Source organism: Pogona vitticeps, chromosome 1, assembly GCF_051106095.1.
Source record: "Pogona vitticeps strain Pit_001003342236 chromosome 1, PviZW2.1, whole genome shotgun sequence".
NCBI classification, from domain to species: domain Eukaryota; kingdom Metazoa; phylum Chordata; class Lepidosauria; order Squamata; family Agamidae; genus Pogona; species Pogona vitticeps.
This window is the reverse complement of record NC_135783.1, coordinates 214,916,319-214,936,645: the sequence shown is the minus strand read 5'-3', so window position 1 is coordinate 214,936,645 and position 20,327 is coordinate 214,916,319. Positions and strand designations below refer to the sequence as shown.

At 42.3% G+C, this 20,327-nt stretch overlaps 2 protein-coding genes across 5 annotated transcripts in view; both read right to left on the bottom strand.

Moving 5' to 3' along the window:
- CACNB4 (calcium voltage-gated channel auxiliary subunit beta 4) overlaps positions 1-8,543 on the bottom strand; it is a 222,144-nt gene extending 213,601 nt beyond the window's left edge. For all 3 annotated transcript variants that reach the window (XR_012081870.2, XM_072983195.2, XM_072983212.2), the window contains exons 1-2: positions 8,227-8,543; positions 7,626-7,709 (exon numbers count right to left, since the gene is read on the bottom strand). Coding sequence is in view for 2 of the 3 variants with exons in the window: in XM_072983195.2 (XP_072839296.1) it covers positions 7,626-7,709; positions 8,227-8,283 (141 nt within the window). In the remaining variant the exon portion in view is untranslated. The remainder of the gene's footprint in view (positions 1-7,625; positions 7,710-8,226) is intronic.
- Positions 8,544-16,418: 7,875 nt separating this feature from the next.
- STAM2 (signal transducing adaptor molecule 2) overlaps positions 16,419-20,327 on the bottom strand; it is a 31,545-nt gene continuing 27,636 nt past the window's right edge. For both annotated transcript variants that reach the window (XM_020797072.3, XM_020797073.3), the window contains exon 14: positions 16,419-20,232. In XM_020797072.3, coding sequence (XP_020652731.3) covers positions 20,010-20,232 — 223 coding nt within the window. In that variant the 3' untranslated portion in view covers positions 16,419-20,009. The remainder of the gene's footprint in view (positions 20,233-20,327) is intronic.

Below are 20,327 nucleotides of genomic sequence, written 5' to 3'. Positions count from 1 at the left end.
CCATGTCTTTGACAAAAGGTTATTCCAGGTTTCATGGTCTTCTCTTCCTGTCTTGTCTTGTGGCTGAACAATTATCTCTGTTACTCTCTATAGCATACACATGTGCGCACCCACACACACACACACACACACACACACACAGAAGCAGCAGTTATAAAACAGCAAACTCCTGTAGCTGGCATGGCTGTCACTCCATTTTGCAAAATGGCAGTGGTTAGAAAGCAGCTTAACGCCACCCCAAAGGATAAGCTGAACCGCTTGCATATCCCTTGCAACCTTTTGGTCCCATGGGATTTACCCACGAAACCAAGTCTTCAAAAAAGCTACCACCATTTTATTTTGGCACATCCAAAATAACGACCTAATAACACACGTGAATTTTACTGTGCGGTAAAAGAGAGCACTGAAATTGAAGCAAATTCAAATGTTTTAAAATGTAAAATAATGTATAAACATTCTTTTCCAAATTGCTTTCAACCACAAATTACATTTAACTGCATATACATACATACATACATACATACATACATACACACACACACACACACACACACACACACACACACACACACACACACACACACACACACACACACACACACATACATACATACATACATAAAGGGTGGGAAAATGGCAATCCCTCCCCATCTAGTGATCCTCTTCTAAATGCCAAGGAAAAATTGTCCACATGTCATCAGTGTTATTGTCCTGTTAAGAAATGGGTTTCTGCACACAGCTTAACTCTACTAAGAGTGTATGTGTGTCTGTCTCTCCAAACCCTTAATGGATAAGGAGACAGCAAACCCTGGGGTTGATCATCACCACGTGGCAGGCCAATGAGTGCAATGAACTCAGAACTTTATTCAGTAACTACATAGAGTAGAGCAATTAACTTCACTATCTCCATCTCTTCTAGACCCTCATTTTCTCCTGGGTCCTTTTTTCCCCAGGACAGAGTAGCAAAGCTTCACCTTTCATATCGTATCAGGGCACAAGAGAAAATGCTGACAGGAATGGTTTCCAAACAATTGAGGTGTAGCAAGAGATGAGAATTTACACATCATGAGCCTTATGTCTTCCTCCCCTCTCAAGATCCAGCTATAAAACTAGGACCACATAAACTACAGGAGGAGCCACTTGGATTAGAAAACATATAGCAGTCTTATTCTGAATCAGACCTTTGTTCCATGTAAGGCAGTATTAATAACACTGACTGGCAGCCACTGCTGTCCAAGATTCCCAGCATGAATCTGTCCCAGCCCTGCCTGAACATGCCTGGTATACAATAATGGTCACCTACCATGTGTGTGTGTGGAGGGGGGCAGAAGATCTGTCTCCACGGCCCGGCCCTGTGAAGCCCATGGACCGGCAATGGGCCACGGACTGGGGGTTGGGGACCCCCACTTTACAGCACCAATTCTGCCTCAGAAATACGTCCCCTGCTGCATATTTGCCTCCCATGGAGTTTGCCTGGAGCCAAAATATTCCTGGCCACGCGAAGAAACAGCCAAAAGCATTTCAGCCACAACAACTGGTCAAACGGCTAGGCCTCCCTTGTGGCCTCCACAGAACAGAGTCTGGGATTGTGGGACTCTCCCAGTCCAACCATGTAGGAAAACAAGAGGACAGCAGGTAAAGTGCAGCTGTAGTGAACAGCAGTCAGCTGCTGGCGTGTACCTGGTTGGACCGTTAGCATTCAGGACATAGAATAATGGGTGCTTCCTGAACGCCCTATTAGTGGTTCATGCCTCATAGTGGGAAAAGGGGAATGCCGTGACTGTGAATATATGTCCCCTTTGGGGTTGTAGTAGAACACCGTGCCCTCCGGCTATCCTTTTTGCCAATGGATCTGGGCTGAGATGTTCCAGAAGGCAACCAGTGATGATTACAGTACTTTGTTACTGATAGGCGAATAATAGAGGCCTTTGCCAAGAGAGACCCTATTTGTGTCTTGGGTTCAGTAGCTCACCTGTGTATGGGAGATACAGCTCTCTGCTGCTACTGGGAGCTAGCAGGAACATTCAAGCCATACAGTTTAGACAAGGCAAAGTATTTGTACGTAATAAAGAGTATGGGCAAGGCATGAAGTCTTGGGAGCCTTTGCAGCAGTTCTACTTTGCAGTACAGTTCCCTTGCATATGTGTATGGGACCTTCTTTCCTGTTACCCCCCCCCCCCCAGACGTTGAAACGGAGTAGTGCTGTGTGTTTGTTTCTGGGGTCCTGAGGAATAGAAACCTCTTAGGTTTCTAGGAAAATAAGTGTTAAGCAAGGCACTCAAGTTCCTAGGAGTGTTCAGCAGACAGGACATTTTATGCAAAGCTTTCTCCTTAATGCCCATCACCTTGTGAGCTTTAAGTCTGCATAATGTAGAGCCTTGTGAACTGTGGGATCTTGTGAGGAGTTCATATATTGGTGAAACTAGTGTGCTGTGACTGGATGCTGAGTTATGCCATATCCTACAAATTTTGATGATGGAGATGAAGCAGTTGTCAATGGAGGGACACAGATAATGATGATCTCTTTCCTGATGCAGCTAATAGGAAAGAAATCCAGTGCATACATATATCCATTCTAGAGTATGTATACAGTTTCATCCTAACCATTCAGCCCAAGGGGAAACAGCTGCGATCTGGAGGAAGACACGATAAAGCATGAGAGTCAAAATACTAGATTTTAAAAGGAATTTAGTTAATTCATTTTTGCTCCCACGAAAGACTTTCCACAGATATATGTTCATCAACTCTCACACTTGTAGATTAAGCACAAATTTCCTTTTTCCTGCTTCACAAAATACCATGTTTCCCCAAAAATAAGACAGGGTCTTATATTAATTTCTGCTCCAAAAAATGTATTAGGGCTTATTTTCAAGGTGTGTTTTATTTTTTTCATGTACAACCATCTATATTTATTCAAATACAGCCATGTCATCTTCTTCTGGTTGCTACACAATGGTGGAGGGCAGGGTTTCGCTTAACTAGGGCTTATTTTGGGGGTAGGGCTTATATTACGAGCATCCTGAAAAATCTTATTTTCGGGGAAACAGGGTAACGTATGTGGAATCCAAGATATGGAAGTAAGGAGTCATGTGCTTTGAAGGACACATATCTTCCTCCACTTGAGGGAGCACTTCTTCTGAAAATGTACTGAGGTACCACCAAATGATGCTCTTTTGTGCTCTGCTATCTCCCAGTAACTGCTCCATTTCAGTGGTTCTGCTCGTGAAAACAGAAAGATGGCAGAGCTCTACTGGCAGAGAGTTCTACTCATCTTTCCAGAGCATCCTGTGAGTGCTGTTCAAGCTCTGTCAAACTCCATAAGCCCCACAGATGGCAAGAATTTAAAGAATACTGGATTGCTCTGCTAACTGTAACTATCAAAGTATTAATTATCAAAACAACAAAGAAATGGGGAAGGGGTGAAAGAGAGTTTCAGGGAAACCTCTATTTAATAAGATTTTCTCTCTATAAAGGTCATTTTGGCTGAAATCCAGTAGCATGTTGCAACTAGAGTAGGCCCACTAAATCAGTGAGAATTTAGTGAGTCAACTCCTTAAATTCCATTAATCCAATGGCCCTCCTTTAGTTGCAATTTACTTCTGGATTTCAGCCATTCTGTCACTGTAGGCTTTGCTTGCTGACAATCCAGGTAAGGGTATCTATTGCCATTTTAAACCAGAGTCCAACCGATTCACTTATTTATTTCATTCTATACGTTTAAAATATTTTTGCTTTGCTTTTTTTTCCTTAAAAAGGTCCCAAAACGGTTTCCATCATTTAAAAGGCAATATTTAAAAGTTAAAAGCAATAAGTATACAAATATTAAAGAGAACCAAACGCCACACTAAAAATAGTGAACAAAATCAACAGCAACCGCAGATTTAAAGTAACAAGGCACGACACTCCATTTAAAACCTCCTCCAAGACAGCCAACCACCAAGGAAAAACTTGCCTGAAGAGAAAGCTTGGACTCAAGCCATGCAGCGCTTTATAGATTAAAACTAGCATTTTGAATTGTGCCCAGAAATGGATCGGCAGCCCGCGGTGCTGCTGTAACAAGGGGGTTGTGTGATGTCTGTGATGTCCAGCCTGAGTTACCATTTTGGCTGCTAACGTGGACCTGCTAAAGTTTCTGAACACTTTCCAAAATCAGCCTGATCTAAAACGTGTTACAGCCATCCAGCTGGGCTGTAACTAAGGGATGTGTCACCGTGGCCAGATCAGAGCTCTCCAAGAACAGGTGCTACGCTGGTGCACCAGTTTTAATTGTGCAAATGCACTCCTGGCCACCACCAAAACCCCTGGGCATTCATTGCATTTGACTTTCATGCTAGAGATAATTAATACCTTATTAAAAGCTATTTTTATGGAAGAAATACAGTTATCACAGAGAACATAATGTTGATCTCAGATTCTTAGTGCTATCCTGTTCGGTTTTAGCAATAACAATAGGATGTCAACAGAGCCCTGAAACAAGGAACGCTGACTAGCAGGTTTGAGAACATAGGATAGTCCTATCAAACAGAAATGTACATTTTTAAAGAAAGTAACAGGCACCATCTAGACAAAGTTAAGCACTTTTCAGTTCTATTGATATGAACTGTAGAGTCTTAAGCAAATGCTAATAATTTAAATTGGTTTTTTTAATGAGACAACCATGTTATTCTGTTCCAGCAAAAACAATGAAGTGTCTCGTGGTACCTTATAGATTAGAAAGTTTCATTTGATGTAACCTTTCATGAACCTGAAGAAGTGGGCCACAGTCCATGAAATCCAAATATCCTTTAAGATGTAAAAACACTCTCCATTATTTTGATTGAAACCAATGAGATTTCGACTGCAGTCCTAACTACAGTTTTCTGGGAAAGTACTCCACGCAACACAGAGGGATAAACTTCTCCATGAATGTGCAAAGGATAGCACTACTTAACTTTCACTGGATCAGGCCCAGCATATAGGCATGCAGGCTGCAACTATGAAAACCTCTAGGTTCATGTGTTTGCAGATATGCACTCTTCTCCACAAGCTCTGAAGTTTGTTTAAATCCTATGCCGAGCACGTCACACAGCTGGGCACTCTACATGTATATTGCTAAGGAACATAGGGAACTACCTTATAGTGAGTCCCTGAAGCCCAGAATGGTCAGCTCTGACTGGCCACAACAGTTCTTCTGGGTTACATGCAGTTTTTCCTCTGATCTACAGCTTGGTCATCAATTTCTTCTGGAATATCTCCCTTTCAAGAGAGTATTGCTGTGCTAGATCATGGAGCTGCTGTGTTCAATAAACCCATGTCCAATGCATCCTATAGGATATGGAACCAATCAGGGATCTTTTAATCCATGTGTTAGTTGCACTAGCACTGGGGCATGCACTTTTCCATTTGTACTACACAAAAAAGGTGCTATGAGATATTTGTGGAACACTAGGGAGGAATAAAGAATTTTCCTGCACACAAGGCTAAATATAACGAGGCAGAGCCCCACAATAGCAAAATGATGGGATATGACCTAGTTCAGCTCAGGACGTCTAATTCTCATTCTATTACTATCTGCAAGAGGTGAATTCAATGAGGCAGCTGCTGAATGTCCCTGAAAATGGCCAGCTGACAGGCAGTGAGATATGCTACATATTGGAAAGAGTTAAGAGACAAAATCCTACAAACTTTTCTAGCTGAAGGAAAAATATTCTGCAACTTTCCTGTACAAGGTTCCAATTTAATTTCCATTTCATCCACTGGCTTGGTAATGCAGTAATGTATCCGATTTCTATCTTCCCTGCTATATGCATATAACTGGACTTCTTTTGCCGAACATTCCTGGAGATAACTCTCCTATGCCCTTGGGGCCAAACATTTATCTACCTTCATTTCTTCTAAGTGACGGTTAGCTTACATTTCAATCTAAATGGTTCCACATTGAGATTTAATAGGGTAAGGAGGCGTCTGGTGCAAAAACACCTTGAAGAATCCTGAGAATATATAACTAGCTCATATTTCCCATTCCTGGAAAAAGATTAAACTCCAGCAAGCAAACCGAAACTAACTTTAAAAATTATTTCATAGATATATTGGCCTTTGCACAAACCCACTTAGGAAGACATTTCTTAATTTAAACTCGAGAAGGACAGCAAAATGAGAAAAAGAAAAAAGAGACGGAGGAAGAAAGGTCACTGGTAGCTGAACTCGTAGAGCACCACAACTATTGTGTTCTGAATTGCCTGTCCAATAATTCCTGATACTCAAGAGCCAGCTGTAACTGCTTAATAACCAAGGGAATGCCATCTGTACAGTATGTGCCCGCAGACACACCTTGCTTCTAGGAGTGATTCTGGAGCCAGTCCCTAACACAACCCGTTTTTACGCTCAATATGGGACCAAATCTCCAAACCACCTTTCTCCCCCCAGCCCCCTTTCTGCATTCTTTTTCAATTCTTGCTGATTTCTTCTTCCTAAATAAACACGTGATTGACAACATGGTGGAGTGCATCATCTGCCCAAATGCTACTTGGCATGCATGCCAAGAAACTGCAGGGTTCCTCTTACTCAGCTCATAGATACAGACTGGTAATTTATTTTCAGAGAATTCCCCCCCCCCCCCCTCACATGAACGATCTGCTACATTCAGTCTCTTCAAGCGAAAAGATGTTAGGGTGGGGAGAGAAGCCAGCTGTATGGATTCCCTGAAGTTACCTACTACATTTGCTATTAGGCTAGCAGACTACACCAAAATTAGGATGCTAACTCTGAACTCCACAGCTCTAGCTCAAATACAAGATGCTTGTTTGATACCAAGTTTGCACACATTTGTGTTTCTCCACTGAATGAAATTATTATTTTGGATAAAGAGCTATGTTTGCTATTCAGACATGTAAAACAAACAAACTTATTTCTTGTCATGTGAGCTTTCACAGATTGTAATTCACTGTTTGACAAAGTGGACTGTAATCTACCCAAATTCATGCTACTATCAATCTGTTAGCCTTAAAGCTACCAGGAGACTGCTTTGTTTTTATTATACATTTATTTAAAACTGTTTCATCGTACCTTCAAATCATAACCCTTAGCATCCACTGCAAATCAGTGCAACACATGGAACCTAGTGAATCCTTACAGAATCAGGAGGTGGCTAAGGCAAGGGGTGCGAGTATGCCCTGTGTATGTGTGAGGGCGTGCATGCATACCTGCGTAGACAAAGGCTAGTTCAAAAACTTGCTGTTGAAACGTTAACCTTGCTGATTCAACTTTTGAACCTCTACACTCTTGATCAAATCAGTTAAAGGGGGGGGGGGAATCCTGCAGAATAAAGGGAGCAAGTTTCTGCCTCCCGACATAAGTCTTTTCGAGCTGAGGAATGCAATTTCATCCTCATGAAAAAAAACAAGCAGAACAAAACAAAAAGAAGCCGGCGTGCCTTTTAAATACCAGGCAGCAGAAGGGGCGGCGGGGGGGGGGGGAAGAGAAGAGAGCCTGGCCTCCGCCATTCACTTTCCCGGATTGACACACTTCGGTGGCTGCGCACGAGCGCCCGCCCCTCCCCAAGGGTGCCCGCTTCGCTCGCTTCCCGATGCCAGCCACGGCGCCCGCCCGCCCGCCCGCCTGCCCACCGACTCCCGGTGCCCTCTTACCTGCCGGAGGATAAAACTGGTGGACGTGGTGCTGCCATCGGATCGCTTTAACCGGCTCCGCCGGGTCGCCGTGCCTCTGCTTCCCTGGAGCCAGCGGCGAGGGTGTGGGGAAGGGGAGGCAACACAAGGGAGGAGGGGAGAACGCGTGAATGAGGGAGATCAGGGACAGCAATTGAAGAAAAGAAAAGAAAAAACACAGAGCTCTCTCTTGGATCGGGAAGCGACTCCTTTGCGGATCCCGGCCCACCTCCGATTTCACAGTAATGCCATCTCCGCTTCCACTGGCAGATGCTGGGGGGGGGGGGGACCTCGTTCCCAAGACCACGAAGGCTCACGTAGGGGAAGCGATCGAGAAGCACTCGAGGAGGCCCAGGGAGAAGGGACCCGTCTCCCCCACCCCCACCTCCCGATCCTCAGGGATGATGATGATGATGATGATGATGATGATGATGATGATGATGATGATGATGATGATGATGATGGGACTGGGACACCCACCCCACCCCAGAGAGACTGGCCCCAGGGAGCTGCTGGCCTGGGGAACCAGGGAGGGGGTTGGGTGCCGAGCGAGGAAGAGGAGGAGGGACAGCCGGAGATGTACCTGGAAGATGGGGTCCGCCACCCCGTTCTTGCCGTACGAGGAAGGATGCTTGGACATGCTGGGCGGAACAGCGGGGAGGCGGGGGGGGCTCCGCCGGGCTCTCTTCGGAAGCACGCCGCTCGCCGCCCAGCCGGGCTCCAGGGGCTGCTTCGAAGGCGGGCGAGCGGGCGGCTGGCTTGCCTGCCTGCCTGCCTGCCTGCCTGCCTGGTGCGGTGTGCGCTCTTTCTCTCTCTCTCTCTCTGTGCGCGCGTGTGTGTGCCCGCTCCCGCCTCGCCCGCGCGTGGGGATGGAGTCGGCTCAGGGCGCCGCCGCCGCCGCCGCCGCTGCCAAGGCTGCCGGATCCTTAAAGGGACCGCGTCACTCCCCGTCTCCTTCCCGCCCCGCTGGCAAAGCCGTCTAGGGCCGCTCAAAGCAGCAAAGCAGAAAGGAAGCGGGGAGGGAGGGAGGTAAGGGAGAAGGACGGAGGGATGGACGGACTTGTAGCACTCCAGAGACCTGACACGTTTAATTTGCCTCTTCGCGGACTGTTGCCATTGCCGCCGCCACCGCCACCACCACCCGTGAGGCGCTTCGGGTTCTTCTTCCCGCCTTAACAAAAATTCAGACCGGGGCGTGCGCTCTGCCTCCCCTCAAAGCCCCGCGCGAACCGTCTCATATACAAATACTGTACTTGGGCACTATTTCAAATCTCGATGTGGTTGTGGGTCCCACTTTGTCACCGGGAGCTCTACTGGTACAATAAAACTTCCTGCCCTAATGAAACATGGGCTTCTGTTTACGGCTTCTCCCCCCCCCCCCGTTCCAGTTACACTTTGCTACCACAAGAAGGAGAGACGGTGGCCAACTCTGAGGGCTCTAAAAGAGATGTTGTTAGTCGCCGACTTGAAGCATAGGGAGTCCCAGTGGTTGTTAAGGACTAGCTCAAGACATTTGGCTTCCTGGGAAAGCCATGGGTCATCATCCCACCCACCAGTTCAAGGTACTTAGACCTGAACTCAGTTGCTAGTCTTAACTAAGAGTCTTAACTCACTGGATCAGTGGAGTGTTCTTACCGGTAAGTGTTGATTCAGCAACTGCTCGACTCTAGTTGGGACTAGCAATTGGATTTAAGCCATGATACCCAAGGCCAGTGACCTTATTTTGGAAGGGAAGGCAGAAGGTCCCACCATTAAAATAAAATAATGTTAATTAAGCAAGACTTTTCTACCCTTGCCACTCAGAATGTGTTGGAGAAGTCGCCTGCCACATTTTGCCTTACAGAAGGTTTGGCCCTAATATCTCCATGTTACATCTAGGGTGGAAGGTAACAATCCTCAGAATACCAGTTTCTGGGGCCCAGTAACAGGAAGGGTGTCCTGACTTCACATCCCACTTATGAGCCACCGGTGGATATCTCTTTGGCCACTCTGGGAAACAGCACAGTAGACAACATAGGTCCAATACAGGACTAGGAGCTGGTCTTGTGAGGTAATTACTGCAGTTGTTCCCTCTGACAACCATCACTCACAGTATCAGTTCTCAGCCCCATTAAGAGTACTGTACATGCTTTGCAGAACATCCTTTAATAAGGATTCCCAATTCCTTAGTGCCTGGCATGGACAAGTAGAAGTGCTTAGATAGCTGGGTTATATTCCTCGCCTCTTTCAGTAATCCATGCTTACAGATGAAAACGGGAAACTAGCAACCATTATCTTAGCTGTCATTACTGACTCAGCAATACGAGGGGGTGCTGATAAGTACTGAGCCTTTCCCAGAAAAAAAATGAGCTAGGAAGCTATAAATTGCAGGGTGTATTGGCCAATTCGTCTGTATTCAATGATGCAAAAATCAGCTACCTATGATCTTAATTTTCATCTTCCAGTCCAAAGTGAACATGGCAGCACTTCCACAAAAGTTCACTGTGGAAGAGCATAGGACCATAATCAAGTTCCTGTTTCTCCAAGTGAAAGGTGCAAAGCAGATCCATAATGAAATGTCACAAACTATGGGTGACAGTGGCTCTTCATATGCAACAGTTAAACATTGGTATTACTGTGCTTTATTTATGAAGTTGAGGCAAAACATCAAGGAAAAACGTGGAGGAAAGCTCTCCAAAGGTGTCATCCTGTTGCATGACAATGCCTCGTCACACTCTGCAGGTGAAACAATGGCAAAACTGAAGTCCTTAGGCTTTCCAAGTGATGCCCCATCCAACCTATTCTCCTGACCTGGCTCCTTCTATTACCTGTTCCCCAAACTCAAAGAACACCTAAAGGGACAATGATTTGGGAGTGTTCTGGAGGCAACTAATGCTGCAAATGAGTGGTTACACCAGCAGGCAGAAGAATTTTATTTGCAGGGACTTAAGAAGCTGCAGGACAGATGTTGCAAGTGCATTGACTTCCTGGGGAAATATGTAGAATAGTGTGGCAGTTACAGCTTCCTAGTTCAATTTTTTCTGGGAAAGGCTCAATACCTATCAGCACCCCCTCATAAAGACCCATGTTTTCAAGTAAACATGCTTAGAATCATGGATGTTCATTGTTGGCGGGAGAGCAAGGGAAGGGACTTCCCCATCCACGCACCCCTAGAATCCTAAGTTTGGTATTTATTTATTTATTTATTTATTTATTTATTTATTTATTTATTTATTTATTTATTTATTTATTTATTTATTTATTTATTTATTTATTTATTTATTTATTTATTTAATATCCCGCCTATCTGGTTGGGTGAGGACCACTATTGCATACAAGGACATTAAACATACACACAGAGATCAGCTACACAGAAAGAAGTGTAAGCAGGGTGATTACAGAGACCAGTGAGATCAAGGAGCTAATAGCAGGGTGCAGCTGCAAGGCCAGGATTTCCTGCCCTGTTCTTGGGGCAAACTGACTGGGCCAGAGGCAGATTACATAGTGCTGATCTAATGCATCTGCGATTTCTATAGGTTTTGTAAGTTACAGACATCTTATCCATACAGTGACAATATGGTTGTCTAAAACTACAGTCAGGTCAATAATTAATAGGAATCATTAAAAGACTTTGTGTCTCTCCCAAACGCACTATTTCTGTGGATGCCCTTGTTGAGGATTCATCTTCACATGTGAGTTGACACGATAACTTTGGTATCTGGTATGGTTAAGATTGGGTAATAATGGGTGTTTTATCCTGAGATGTTATTTTTAAAAGTGACACTTAAGAATTTCACTACCCTACCCATTTTAGTTATTTGAGGTTATTGTCACACTTTTTAATGAAGCAGCTCTTGTATTTTTTGCAACTATAGCTGACTAATCAAAACTGAAAGTTACTATTAGTCTCTTAATGCTGCAAAGAGCTGGGCTGTGGTACAGATGTTATTTCCTTCCATTTATTTTCTACATGCATGCAATTGAGGAGTACCCGTGTAGCTTGCTTCTGAGTAACATGGACAGGTCTGGGCTGCACATTGTACAATGGCTGCAGTGAATCCACTACTGCTTTTCAGCTGCTCTTTTCTACTAGAGCAGCCTCAAGGGGAAATAAGAGCTGCCATCAGGCTAGGAAAATTTAATGGCACTTTCCACAGTGAAAATGATTATAGAATCTTTATGGTGCTGGATCTTTCCCATTCTCTTAAACGTGCATGATACTAAATTCTGATGTAGGTAAGTTGACTTAAGCATTGATAAGGAATAAATTGAAAGTCAACTTGTTAAATCATTTCATTGGACAGTCTGCCTAGTGCCTCCACCAAGTAAGAATTCCCGGGCTGTTTTGCTGACTCAGCTTAGACAGCAGTCCTTCTTCAGAACAATTGTAGGCACTCGGTGAATGTGAAAAAGCATCCTTTAAATACAGTTATGTCTTGCAGTACTGTTGCAGATGACAAATGGGCAGTTGGCAAAAAAAAAAAAACAACTAATAGGAAAACTTGAAATTTCTCCTGGTAACAGGTTGCATAGCAACGCTAAAACACAAAGCGCTATTAGGAAGCACTGAGAACACAGAGCCAAGAAAACAAGAGTTTCCCCCACACTTTATAACACGGAGACTGGCACAGAAGTAACAGCCTATTAAATGCAACATAGCCTATGTGGGAGCACCCACATGAGCGGATATTTTTCACACTGTAGTAGCACATTTCAGCTCTGTCTCAGGTATTAAAATAAATTATGGCTTTTGATTTCTGTCCCAGAATGTTCAAACAGAAGTTGGTCATACTGAACTTGAATGTTCGGTTTGTTACCCTATCAAGCTCATTTTTGGAGCGTAGATCTTATGTAGGCAAGATGGCACCCTGGCACCCAAGAAGAATATAGATCATTGAGACGAGCGGAAGGATTCTCTCTCTCTCTCTCTTATATTATAGAAAAATGCTAAGCAGAAACAGGTGTAGGGAAAGAGCAACAACATCACAGCTTACGAGGGCTGACCCATGCTCAATAGGCACAGGACATTGACAGACTGCCATAGGGGAAACAAGTGGTGGAAACAGAACACCACGTCCTGGAGAAGGAGTAAGTTGACTATAGTGCTGAGCAAGAACAATTCACATTGCAGCATTTTTTGTTGGAGCTGCTATTATATCAATGCACAAATCATTCATTATTGCTATAATTATTTTTGCAGTATTGGCTCTACAACTGTTTTGGTTCTGCATCCTGGGATGCTTTACTCAGTTCATGAATGCTTATGATTACAGTAATGTGCTTTCTTTCTGTAGGGTTACCCTTCAACACAGCTGGAAACGGCAATTTGTACAGGAAGTGGCTGCTTGTGGGAGCTAGTAAATTGTGCTACCTTCATTTTTCATGACTCTGACTGCCTCTTTGTTTCAGGATCAAATGTAAGATGTTGCTTTTGGCCTATAAAGCCTTGATACATCAAGAGGCATCATGTTGGTGGGTACATATGGTTAATATCCTGTGAATTCTTAATTTTTCCTTTTTTAAAGTTACCATTGCTTCTAATGAATTGTTTTCTGAAAGCTTGCTTTTTATTATTATTATTCTGTCCTTCCTGATTTTGCACCGTTTTAGAGGTTTGTCAACTGTCTTTTGCACAGTGAAAGGTGGGTTAGATTTTACTGTAAATAAATACATAAATGACAACTGCAATCAGACAGTCGTGTTACAATTCTCTGTAATTGTGACAAACCATACTGCTAACTTGAAGGGCCACAAGAACAACTGCAAGGAAACAACACATAAAACGGGCAACATATGAGAAGAGGTGTGTGTGTTGCCCCCAGCAAAACCACCAAAGGTCCTATCCTAACTCGCTGTCAAATCTGTTATTACAGCTCTGTAAAAACATTCCAGATTTCCCTTGAAATGCACATGTAAGACATAAACGCATGCATGCATCACGTTTAAAGCCTATTATTCTTCCAGGGCTTCCAGGAATGCAGTCTGGCCTACAAACCAAAGCACTTTGTCTCTTTGTGTTTTTTAAAGGAAATTACAGTATAGGGTTTTTTTTCCTGCATCAATACCATCAGTGGGGGCAGCAGAGATGCCTCAAAAATGAATGGGAGGCACATGCAGTGCCCCATTTTCTATTACAACAGAGAAAAGCCTAATAGTTCTTTCAAGGTATTCTGAACAAGTGATTTTATCAGTGACCCCCCCCCCCAAGTGAGGAGATTTAAAACCCAGATCTCCTGAGTCCTAGTCCATCCATCACTCTACACTTGGTGCCCCAATGAAAATGACGGAAGTACACAAATGTGTAGACTACAAACTCTGGTTTAGACAGTTATAGCAGAGTCCTGAACTTGTTTTATTCATTTTGATTTGGAGTGATTCACAGCAACACAGCTGAAGCTCAGGCTGCTCACAGGTATTTTATATGATTCTGATAATTACCGTAGGCACAATGCCTATGAAATTAACACTGAGATATGCTAGGACAGTAATAACATCAAGCCCACTATGCACAGAGGGTGGCAAGACTCAAAAAGACTCCTGCTGGATTCATAAGATAAGAATGCAATCGGAACATAGTACTGTACCTTTTTAAATGGTACTGAGAAAGCCTGGGCTTTGCCAGTAATGTGCATATAAAGTAACTGAAATGCTGTACTGCAAATAGTGTATTTTAACTGGTAACAAATCCTTTCCTTCTCTTAGGAAGTAAAACCTTTTATTGCACACAATTAAGTACTAAAACATGCTAGATTAAAGTCAGAAGTTACTAAAAAGGAATAAAAGAGAAGCCAAGGATGCCTCACTCTGTTTTTGATAGGAATACTAATTCAGAAAATAAAGAAAGCCTTTTTGAAAGAAAATGAAGTTCGCATTCTCTAAAGGTCACCTGTTGTTTTTACCCTACTTTGCAGAATATTATTTAAAAATCATGTCACATGCAATTGCAAATGGGAAATTGCCCTTTAAATAGGGATTAATTTAACTGATGTCAAATCAACTTGGCACTTTCTTAAAACATTTATTCTCCTCTCTGTGTAATACAGTATTCACTGGAAAAATGCCCGTTGAGCCACATCACTTTTTTGTCCCTTTTTGCCTTCCACAATCGAGATCCCACATTGTCAGGGTTTGTATACCAAGAATAAATTACAGATAGGTGTAACTTGGCAGATCTTTGCAAACAGACTTCATTGGCTGACCCCAGCAGACATACATTCCTTCTTCTCATTTTATGAACCTTAAAATGAACCTAACACAGCCCACTGTATGTGAAGCTGCAAACATTTCAGGGATCAGTTGATGCAAATAAGTAACTGACAGTATAGGTTCCTGTGAAGTTAGAGGAGAAGTGATTCACAGGAACATTTTGCTTCCAAGCTTTATAAGGATAGTCCATTGCATAATCCTTTATTGCTGGCTCTTATTTGGGTCATAAGGTATCCTTAACTTGTATTACATTCTATGAGTAATTTTATGGCTTAATGGTTAACAATATCCTGAACCTTTTTCTCTCCATTCCATTTCTCATCCTTCTCTCCTTCCTACCAAGATTTCTTGTTAACATGGAGACCAATAGTTCAAAATCTCAACTAGCAACAAATGTCTCCATAAACATCATTATGTGGCACTGTGTGTTTACCGATGTGAACATGGTGCATTCGTCTGACTTCCCCCATACAATTTGTAGCCTATTCAATAAAAGCTTATTACCTGCTGGGGGGAGGGAGGCAAACAGAGGAGGAAATATAATTCTATTTTGAAACAAGGGAGTAGTATTACCACCACTGATCCAACCAGGTGCAAATATCAAATTATGAATTACACAGGCAGAAGACATTGGAATGCACAGCGCCTCATCCAAATAGGAATATGTATGCTGGGAAGGCCTCCTTGCTAATCCAGAAGACTGGGTCAGATCTGATTATTTTCTAATTCTGCACAGAATGGATGTAAAATGTATGGATCCAAACAACCCTTTGGTTGAACAGCATGCACTTCTTTCTGGTCACATGTGGAAGATGTTCCCAATTCCTGCCAATTAATTGCTTTAGTTCCCAATACCATATCCCCATCCAGAGGCTTTTCCTAAACTAAGTAGCAGCTCTCCAGCACACGGAGGGGGCCTGAGCTAGAAAGGCCTGTTGTGCAGATGCTGCTCAAGCACAAATTGAGTGTGCGTGTAATTCAGCATGCTGATGATCTGTTTTTATGTTTTGTGTGTCTTTAGATTGAAGTCTATTTTGTAGACCTGATGTCTGCAGACTCCCAAGCATGTGGCAATGAATTAAGGTAGACTTGGGGTGAACATGTGGAATCCCTCGACAGTTTGCCAGAGGGCCACTTCTGATACCTGCTGGGCCTCTCTCCTTTGGACATACAAGTAGATCTTGATGCTTCAAAATCTGCATCTAGACAGCATTTTAACTTTTACAATATGCCCCAATACTGCACAGTTCCAGGGCACTGTGGAAAACACAGCCACCCGAGCCAGATCACCCTCCTTGCAACGCTAGAGTGCTTCTGCTGCCACAAGGCTAATCCTCTGGAGCCCACAGATGATAACAGTCCATTAGAGTGCCATTTCCCCCAAAGTCCTTTGAACCAAGACCAAGTCTGGAAAAGAACTGGAGATCTAACTCAACTACTGTTGAGGCTCAAATGAAAAAGGGATCTAATGATTGTTGTGGGTTTTTCGGGCTCTTTGGCCGTATTCTGAAGGTTGTTCTTCCTAACGTTTCGCCAGTCTCTGTGGCCGGGGGATCAACAATTAACCACGTACTGAAATAAAAAGTAAAATTTTTCTGTTAAATCAGTTTTATTTCCACAAGTCAGCACAAATATGTTGTAGGCAAGAGGCTGAATGGCTATTTCATATGACCACATTCCAAGCTGTTAATACTGGAGACTGCTCAAATACAGTGTTGTACAACAACACCAAATATATATTTTGTTGTTAAAAAAAATTCTTGGCCTGAACTTGGAGAAGCAACCATACTGGGAACATCTTAGCACAGAGTAAGTCTTTAAAAGAGAGGCCACTGAATCAGTTCTCTATAGTAATTCCTCTCCTTTCCTTAATTAGCTGAAGATCAGAATACAATACAGTAGTTTAAATTCAGTGTCATACCAGCTTTTCCAATTAATGATCTTTCAGGGAGTCAGTCAAGCCTGTTATGCACTTACATCATTGCAATGAATTTGGATTATACATAACACTATGACACAATTCTCATCTGATGGCCTATGTCCAAAATTACATGAATTACATGAATGACCTTCTGCCTATCCAAAAGGACATCCTGTTATTGTCCTTTTGGATGCCCCTCAATCTATTCTGAAGAATCCTCCAACGTTATGGAGATATGAGGCCATGCAGGAGGCAAAAAGCAATGTTCCAACACCACTTTCTATTCTGCTGATAGGTGGCCAGGTACATTCTGACGCACAGATAAAAAGAGAAAAAATATTCAGGTAGAAAAAAACCCAGTATGTCAGCATCCCACCCTCAACTGGCAGTCTTTTAACAGGGTCTTGAAAGGACACAACTAAACCAAGCCAAAAAAAAGTAGTAATAAGGCATGTTTAACGTCTCGCCATTTTAACATTTTTGGGGCTGTGGACACTTAATAGGCAGAGAGATCTGTGGAAACCAAGTTATTTTAACAATGAACCAAAGCTCAGGCAAGTGAGCTGAACAGATAACAACAACATTTAAATTGGAGGGGGGGGGGGAAGGATTTTGCACAGACCAGCGAAAATAATAAATGATCACTAGGCAAACATTACTGAGAGTCCTATTGCAAACTTATACATGTAGGGGGGAAGTGCACAAGCACTGGCAGCCAATTGCCAAGCCTTAACAAGCTCTTGTACACAAACCTAATCATGGAATGGGGCACACCCCAGACAATGCAATTAGCATTGGCAATTTGCTACAAAAACCTGTGGGATTTCCCCTGTGCAAGTGTTAAGTTCACAATAAGATGGACACAAGACTGTACCTTGCTTTAAAACCCTAGAAAGAAATCACAATGCAATCCTTATTACAAACTGCCAGGAATTTCTGCTTAGTCAATTAAGTCACTTGAAAAGCAAAGCACTTGATGCTTACTTTTAATATAAAAACAGGTGTATGCCTGGAATACATTCTTAACTCTATTCAAATGAATGTCTACATTCTCACCGGTGTCAATGGAATATGGACCCTCACTGTAATGATCTGCAGCTGGGGCAGATTATGATCACACCTTAGTAATAAATAATGTTTTAGTCAAGAAAAGGGAAAGACAAAAAAAGACCCTCATTGATGCCAGAAGACGAAATACACAATTTCAACATCCGAATTTGTACATATTTACAATCTGCATAAATGCTTTCAAAGATTACAGAAACTACTGGTAATGCCAAATGTGGCTACATATAAAATTTCAGTGATTTCTTTAAAAAAGAGAATGAGTACATATGTAGTTGTGTATAAAATCTCAGACAAGTGGATATATACACACATTATATATTATATATAAAGAACAAAATACAATGAAAAAGGTTGCCTTAACTAAACATTACAGTAGGATATTGGGCAGTACTTAATGCAGTATCAAAGACTGTAGAACAATAAAAATTTTGTATCTGATTTACTGACATTTATGAACAGTTCCACTGTTCAAAAACTTGCATTTTGTTTACAAAATATTTTAGCTGAGAAAAAACTGACCTTGCTCTAAATAAGGATTCTGAAGAGCACCCTTTGAAATTTTGAAAGGAGAAAAGAAAGTGTTCATATACATATACATGTCCCATGTTGCAATTCCAGACAATTAGCAGAAAAAAATAAAATAAAAGCCACCATGAAGAAAAAGCACAACTATCTTTGTTGGCATGGAAAGATGACCAATAGAGTAAAGATTCCCAAAGGACTCCCCTCCCCATCCCAATTAAAGAAAGAAGACATCTTGGTCCAAAATGAACTCCACCTGACTAGCATCATGCTTCCGAATAGCCTGTTAGCACCAGTATAGGAAGTGAATGGAGCTGCTAATCAACAACAGGCAAATTTGGACAAAGACAGACCTTATTACAAATATGTTATTTCTATAATAGATAACATATGCTGCAGGAGAATTGAGATAAAATTATAGATTCCTTTGATTCCCATGCATTTAATAATCTTTTGCTTAGTTAAATCATTTCCCCACCAACCCACCCTCAAATGCAGCCATATGTAACCTATAAACACATGCCCCCACTGCTGCTTGTAGGAAAGCTGAACCAGAGTAGCTCTGGGGATGTCCAGTAGGTCAGGATGCCCTAAGAAGTGTAGAAGATAGAATGCATAGAGCAAAGCAAAGACATGCAATAGAGCAGTGGTTCTCAACCTTGGGTAAGATGATTATGTTAAATAACTGCAAAGTAAATGGGCAACAAGGACAGAACAGGCATCCAGAAGAACAGAGACTTCCTTTTTCTCTCTGAAAAAAACATCAGGACAGAGAGTCTTCCTGAGCCCTGAACAATATAACGATGCATTGCCACGGTGTTTATTCTAAATCTTCACAGTTAACAATATGTATTTTCTAGTTAAGGCAAAATGTTTGTGGTAAATAAACCATTGTATAAACATACTTTTTCCAATGTTAAAAGCTTTTCTTTCATATGACGTTCAGTATTCAGTGACACCAGGGAATGAGAGCAGATGTAAAAGACAGAGCAAAGAGTCCAATTCCATTAAGCCAACATGTGTTTCAAAGTGAGCTTACATACTTTAAACTTCCTTAGATTGGAGTACAAATCACTTCACAGCAATAAATGGCATTAATTTCTAAGAAATGCAAATCAGAAATCCATTCTGGCAGAAATCACAAAGACCATTAACTTCTTCTGTCATTGCAGGTTTTCTGCTTCTAAGTTCCCAAATGCTTTATTGTACGATATAAAATGCAATCTGTTAAGATGATCTACCAGGGATGCAAATGGAAAGCAAATCAGCTAAATAAATTGGGTTTCAAGAGAGCACTCCAAATTTAAAGTCTGGAAAGAACAAAGGAGAAGAGCTGCATATATTCACATCTGAAGCTTCCTCCTATGAAACTCACTACAAGAAAAAAGTTATTTCAGAGAAGTTGTGTAAATAGGCAGGAGAGTAGATGGAACACTATACAAGCCAGGGTTTGCGGGCCATGTTTGTGTGTTTCTAAACACGTTAGCAGCAGCTCAACCTATTTAAACAGCTATGCAGAAAAACTGCTAAACTTGAATTAACTTTAATTCTGACATTTGCGTGGTTGCATTTTCCCTTGAGCAGAAGCATCCTTTCAACAGTGGAGAGGCAACTTAAATGACCAGGGTCAGCAACATCCAAGACTGCTTTCAGGAACAGACTAAGCATTTTCACAGAAGAGGCTGCTGATGGTAGTTTGTTTGCTGCTGTGGGAGTGAATGAGCTGGAACGGCTGGATAGCACACTCCTTGAGGCAAACTAGACACACTGTTCTGATAGGCCAACATATCCATAGACATGCCCATTTGTTGACTGTAAGGAACTGTGCCAGCTGGTGGAGGGCAAGAATTCTGGTTCACGTAAGTAGGGTTGGACACAGCATCTAGACCGGTGCTAAAACACAAAGAAAGACATTAATCAACTGGCAGTATATATTAGTATTCTTAAACAATGAACCTGCAACATATAGTTAATATTATCTTGCCAAA